Source organism: Penaeus vannamei, chromosome 7 (genome assembly GCF_042767895.1).
Source record: "Penaeus vannamei isolate JL-2024 chromosome 7, ASM4276789v1, whole genome shotgun sequence".
NCBI lineage: Eukaryota > Metazoa > Arthropoda > Malacostraca > Decapoda > Penaeidae > Penaeus > Penaeus vannamei.
This window is the reverse complement of record NC_091555.1, coordinates 32718990-32726008: the sequence shown is the minus strand read 5'-3', so window position 1 is coordinate 32726008 and position 7019 is coordinate 32718990. Positions and strand designations below refer to the sequence as shown.

Here is a 7019-nt window from a genome sequence, read left to right as displayed (position 1 = left end):
CCTCCAACACCAGCCAACATCGCCTTCAACACCAGCCAACATTACCTCCAACACAAGCCAACATTACCTCCAACACCAGTCAACATCACCTCCAACACCAGTCAACATTACCTCCAACACCAGCCAACATTATCTCCAACTCCAGTCAACATCACCTCCAACACTAGTCAACATTACCTCCAATACCAGCCAACATTGCCTCCAACAACAGTCAACATTACCTTCAACACCAGTCGACATTATCTCCAACACAAGACAACATTACCTCCAACACCAACCAACATCACCTTCAACACCAGCCAACATCACCTCCAACATCACCTTCAACACAAGCCAACATTACTTCCAACACCAGCCAACATCCCCTCCAACACAAGCCAACATTACTTCCAACACCATTCAACATCGCCTTCAACACCAGCCAACATCACTTCCAACACCAGCCAACATCGCCTTCAACACTAGCCAACATTACCTCCAACACAAGTCAACATTACCTCCAACACCATTCAACAAAATCTCCAACACCAGTCAACATTACCTCCAACATCAGTCAACATCATCTCCAATACCAGTCAACATTACCTCCAACACCAGTCAACATTACCTTCAACACCAGCCAACATGACTTTCAACACCAACCAACATCGCCTTCAACACCAGCCAACATTACCTCCAACACAAGCCAACATTACCTCTAACACAGGCCAACATTACCTCCAACACCAGACAACATTACCTCCAACACCAGTCACCATTACCTTCAACACCAGCCAACATCACCTTCAACACCAACCAATATCGCCTTCAACACCACCCAACATTACCTCCAACAAAAACCAACATTACCTCCAACACAAGCCAACATTACCTACAACACCAGTCAACATCACCTCCAACACCAGTCAACATTACCTCCAACACCAGTCAACATCACCTTCAACACCAGCCAACATCGCCTTCAACACCAGCCAACATTACCTCCAACACAAGCCAACATTACCTCCAACACCATTCAACATCACCTCCAACACCAGTCATCACCTTCAACACCAGCCAACATCGCCTTCAACACCAGCCAACATTACCTCCAACACCATTCAACATCACCTCCAACACCAGTCAACTTTACCTCCAACGCCAGCCAACATTACCTCTAACACCAGTCAACATTACCTCCAACACCAGTCAACATCACCTCCAACACATGTCAACATCACCTCCAACACCAGCCAACACCGCATTCAACACCAGTCAACATTACCTCCAACACCAACCAACACCACCTTCAACACCAGTAAACATTAATTCCAACAGCAGCCAACATCAGTTTCACCATCAGCCAACATTACCTTCAAGACCAGTCGACATTACCTCCAACACCAGCCAACATCACCTTCAACACCAGTCAACATTACCTCCAACACAAGCCAACATTACCTCCAACACCAACCAACATCACCTTCAACACCAGCCAACATTACCTTCAACACCAGCCAACATCACTTCCAACATCAGCCAACATCGCCTTCAACACCAGCCAACATTACCTCCAACACCAGGCAACATTACCTCCAACACAAGCTAACATTACATACAACACCAACCAATATCAGCTTCAACACCAACCAACATCACCTCCAACACCAACCAACATCACTTTCAACACTAACCAACATCGCGTTCAACACCAGCCAACATCACTTCCAACACCAGCCAACATCGCCTTCAAAGCCAGCCAACATTACCTCCAACACCAGTCAACATTACCTACAACACCAGTCAACATTACCTACAACACCAGTCAACATTACCTACACCAACCAACATCACCTTAAACACCAGCCAACATCACCTTCAATACCAGCCAACATCGCCTTCAACACCAGCCAACATTACGTACAACACAAGCCAACATTAACTCCAACACCATTCAACATAATCTCCAACACCAGTGAACATTACCTCCAACACCAGTCAACATTACCTCCAACACCAGTCAACATTACCTCCAACACCAGTCAACATGACCTTCAACATCAGCCAGTATCACCTTCAACACCAGCCAACATCTCCTTCAACACCAGCCAACATTACCTCTAACACAAACCAACATTACCTCCAGTACTAGTCAGCATTACTTACAACACCAGTTAACATTACCTCCAACACCAGTCAACATGACCTTCAACACCAGCCAGCATCACCTTCAACACCAACCAACACCGCCTTCAACACCAGCCAACATTACTTCCAACACAAGCCAACATTACCTCCAACACCAGTTAACATTACCTCCAATACCAGTCAACATTACCTCTAACACCAGTCAACATTACCTCCAACACCGGTCAACATCACCTCCAACACCAGTTAACATTACCTCCAACACCAGTCAACCTTCCCTCCAACACCAATTAACATTACCTCCAGTACCAGTCAACATTACCTCCAAAACCAGTCAACATCACCTCTAACACCAGTCAGCATTACCTCCAACACCAGCCAACATCACCTTCAACACCAGTCAAAATCACCTTCAAGACCAGTCAACATTCAACATTAGTCAACATTACCTCCAACACAAGCCAACATTACCTCCAACACCAGTCAACATCACCTTCAACACCAGTCAACATCGCCTTCAACACCATTCAACATTACCTCCAACATCAGTCAACATCACCTCCAACACCAGCCAACATCGCCTTCAACACCAGCCAACATTACCTCCAACACAAGCCAACACTACATCCAAAACCATTCAACATCACCTTCAACACCAGTCAACATTACCTCCAACACCAGTCAACATTACCTCCAACACCAGTCAACATTAGCTCCAACACCAGTCAATATCACCTCCAACACCAGTCAACATCACCTCCAACACCAGCCAACATCACCTTCAACACCAGTCAACATCGCCTTCAACACCAGCCAACATTACCTTCAACACAAGCCAACATTACATCCAAAACCATTCAACATCACCTCCAACACCAGTCAACATTACCTCCAACACATGTCAACATTACCTCCAACACCAGCCAATATCACCTTCAACACCAGTCAACATTACCTCCAACACCATTCAATATTACCTCCTACACCAGTCAACATTACCTCCAATATCATTCAACATTACCTCCAGCACCAGTCAACATTACCTACAACACCAACCAACATCACCATCAACACCAGCCAACATCACCTTCAACACCAGCCAACATCGCCTTCAACACCATCCAACATTACCTCCAACAGAAGCCAACATTACCTCCAACACCATTCAACATAATCGCCAACACCAGTCAACATTACCTCCAACACCAGTCAACATTAACTCCAAGACCAGTCAACATTACCTCCAACACCAGTCATCACCTCCAACACCAGTCAACATCACCTCCAACACCAGTCAACATTACCTCCAACACCAGCTAGCATCACCTTCAACACCAACCAACATCACCTTCAACACCAGCCAACATTACTTCCAACACAAGCCAAAATTACCTCCAACACAAGCCAACATGACTTTCAACACCAGCCAGTATCACCTTCAACACCAGCCAACATCGCCTTCAACACCAGCTAACATTACCTCCAACACAAGCCAACATTACACCCAACACCAGTCAACATTACCTCCAACACCAACAAACATTACTTCCAACACCAATTAACATTACTTCCAACACCAGTCAACATTACCTCCAACACCAGTCAACATTACCTCCAACACCAGTCAACTTTACCTCCAACACCGGTCAACATCACTTCCAACACCAGTCAGCATTACCTCCAACACCCGCCAACATCGCCTTCAACACCAGCCAACATTAACTCCAACACCAGTCAACATCACCTCCAACACCAGTCAACCTCACCTCCAACACAAGCCAACATCACCTTCAACAACAGCCAACATTACCTCTAACACCATTCATCATTACCTCCAACACAAGCCAACATCACCTCTAACACAAGCCAACATTACCTCCAACACCAGTCAACATCAGCTCCAACACCAGTTAACATTACCTCCAACACCATTCAAAATTACCACTAACACCACTCAACATTACCTCCAACAACAGTCAACATTACCTCCAACACCAGTCAACATTACCTCCAACACCAATCACCATTACCTCCAATACCAGCCAACATTGCCTCCAACACCAGTCAACATTACCTCCAACAATAGTCAGCATCACTTTCTACACCAGCAAACATTACCTTCAGCACCAGTCAACATTACCTCCAACACCAGTCAACATTGCCTCCAACACCAGTCAACATTACCTCCAACACTAGTCAACATTACCTCCAACACCAACCAACTTTACCTCCAACACCAGCCAACTTTACCTCCAACACCAACCAACTTTACCTCCATCACCAGTCAACATCACCTTCAACACCAGCCAACATTACCTCCAACACTAGTCACTATTACCACCAACACCAGTCAACATTACCTTCAACACCAGCCAACATTGCCTGCAACAACATTCAACATTACCTCCAACACCAGTCAACATCACCTCCAACACCAACCAACATTATCTCCAACACCAAATAATATTATTTCCAACACCAACCAACATCATCTCCAACACCAACTAACATAATTTCCAATACCAGCCAACATTATCTCCAACACCAACATTATCTCCAACACCAATAAACATTGTTTCCAACACCAGCAAACATTACCTCCAACACCAGGAAACATTACCTCCAACACCAGTCAGCATTACCTCCAACACCAGTCAACAATACCTCCAACACCAGTCAACTTTACCTCCAACACCAGTCAACATCACCTCCAACACCAGCAAACATTACCCCCAACACCAATCAACATTGCCTCCAACACCAGCCAATATCACATCCAACACCAGCAAACATAATCTCCAACAACAGTCAACATTACCTCCAACACCAGCAAACGTGACCTCCAACACCAGTCAACATTACCTCCAACACCAGTCAACATAACCTCCAACACCAGTCAACATTACCTCCAACACCAGTCAACATTACCTCCAACACCAGTCAACATTACCTCCAACACCAGTCAACATTACCTCCAACACCAGCCAACATCACCTCCAACACCAGCCAACATCACCTCCAACACCATGCAACATTACCTCCAAAACCAACCAACATTACCCCCAACACCAGCCAACGTTATCAGCAACACCAACCAACTTTACCTACAACACCAACTAACATTACCTCCAACACCAACCAACACAACCTACAACACCAACCAACATTATCTCCAACACCAACCAACATTATCTACAACACCAACTAACATTATCTCCAACACCAGTTGACATTACCTCCAACACCAGCCAACATCACCTCCAACAACTGCCAACATCACCTCCAACACCAACCAACATTACCTCCAAAACCAGCCATCACCTCCAACACTATCATTACCTTCAACATTTACATTACCTCCAACACCAGCCAACACCACCTCCAACACCAATCAACATTATCACCACCACCAACTAACATTATCTCCAACACCAGCCAACATTATCATCAACACCAGTCAGCATTACCTCCAACACCAACCAAGATTACCTCTAACACCAACCAACATTATATCTAACACCAACCAATATTATCTCCGATACCAGTCAACATAACCTCCAACGCCAACTAACGTTACCTCCAAAACCAGTCAATATTACCTCCAGCACCAACCAGCATTACCTACAACACCAACTAACATCATCTTCAACACCAGTGAACATTACCTCCAACACCAACCAACATTATCTCCAACACCAGTCAACATTATCTCCAACACCAACATCACCTCCAACACCAGCCAACATCACCTCCAACACCAGCCAACATTATCTCCACCAAGCAACATTACCTACAATACCAGACACCAACTCCAACACCAATCAACATTATTACCAACACCAGTCAACATTACCTCCAACACTAGTCACCATTACCTCCAACACCAGTCAACATCACCTCCAACACCATCCAACATTACCTCCAACACCAGTCAACATCACCTCCAACACCATCCAACATTACCTCCAACACCAATCAACATTTCCTCCAGCACCAGTCAACATTACTCCAACACCATCCAACATTACCTCCAACACCATCCAATATTACTTCTAACACCATTTAGCATTACCTCCAATACCATTCAATATTACTTCCAACACCAGTCAACATTACCTCCAACACCAACTAACATTACCTCCAACACCCCTCGACATTACCTCCAACACCAACCAACATTACCTACAACACCAACCAACATTACCTAAAACATCAGTCATTACCGCCAACACCAGGCAACATTACTCCAACACCAGCCTACATTACTCCCAAAACCATTTAGCATTACCTCCAACACCAGTCAACATTACCTCCAACACCATTTAGCATTACCTCCAACACCATTTTGCATTACCTCCAACACCATTTAGCTTTACCTCCAACACCAGCCAACAGTACCTCCAACGCCATTTAGCATTACCTCCAACACCATTTAGCATTACCTCCAACACCATTTAGCATTACCTCCAACACCATTCAATATTACCTCCAACACCATTCAATATTACCTCCAACACCATTCAGTATTACCTCCAACACCATTCAATGTTATCTCCAACACCATTCAATTTTACCTGCAACACCATTCAATATTACCTCGAACACCATTCAATATTACCTCCAACACCATTCAATATTAACTCGAACACCATTCAATATTACCCTCGACACCATTTAATATTACCTGCAACACCATTCAATATTACCTCCAACACCATTCAGTATTACCTCCAACACCATTCAATATTACCTCCAACACCATTCAATATTACCTCCAACAGCATTCATTATTACCTCCAACACCATTCAGTATTACCTCCAACACCATTCAATGTTATCTCCAACACCATTCAATATTACCTCCAACACCATTCAATATTACCTCCAACAGC

At 44.6% G+C, this 7019-nt stretch overlaps 4 protein-coding genes across 4 annotated transcripts in view; all 4 read left to right on the top strand.

The window, feature by feature from the left end:
- LOC138862162 (uncharacterized) overlaps positions 1-465 on the top strand; it is an 8268-nt gene extending 7803 nt beyond the window's left edge. Inside the window, exon 5 of the mRNA XM_070123339.1 lies at positions 80-465. Coding sequence (XP_069979440.1) covers positions 80-465 — 386 coding nt within the window. The remainder of the gene's footprint in view (positions 1-79) is intronic.
- Positions 466-624: 159 nt separating this feature from the next.
- On the top strand, positions 625-2103 carry LOC113815756 (rac guanine nucleotide exchange factor JJ). The gene is made up of 3 exons (XM_070123338.1): positions 625-957; positions 1057-1297; positions 1343-2103. Exons 1-3 carry the CDS (start codon positions 625-627, stop codon positions 2101-2103), a joined length of 1335 nt encoding a protein of 444 aa, XP_069979439.1.
- A 77-nt stretch (positions 2104-2180) lies between these two features.
- LOC113815755 (rac guanine nucleotide exchange factor JJ-like) lies at positions 2181-3447 on the top strand. Its single transcript, XM_070123337.1, has 2 exons — positions 2181-2372; positions 2434-3447. Exons 1-2 carry the CDS (start codon positions 2181-2183, stop codon positions 3445-3447), a joined length of 1206 nt encoding a protein of 401 aa, XP_069979438.1.
- An 89-nt stretch (positions 3448-3536) lies between these two features.
- On the top strand, positions 3537-6183 carry LOC113815753 (uncharacterized). The gene is made up of 5 exons (XM_070123336.1): positions 3537-3596; positions 3708-4511; positions 4654-4962; positions 5354-5583; positions 5673-6183. The coding sequence occupies exons 1-5, from the start codon at positions 3537-3539 to the stop codon at positions 6181-6183; spliced, it is 1914 nt and encodes a 637-aa protein (XP_069979437.1).
- The last annotated feature ends 836 nt before the right edge of the window (positions 6184-7019 follow it).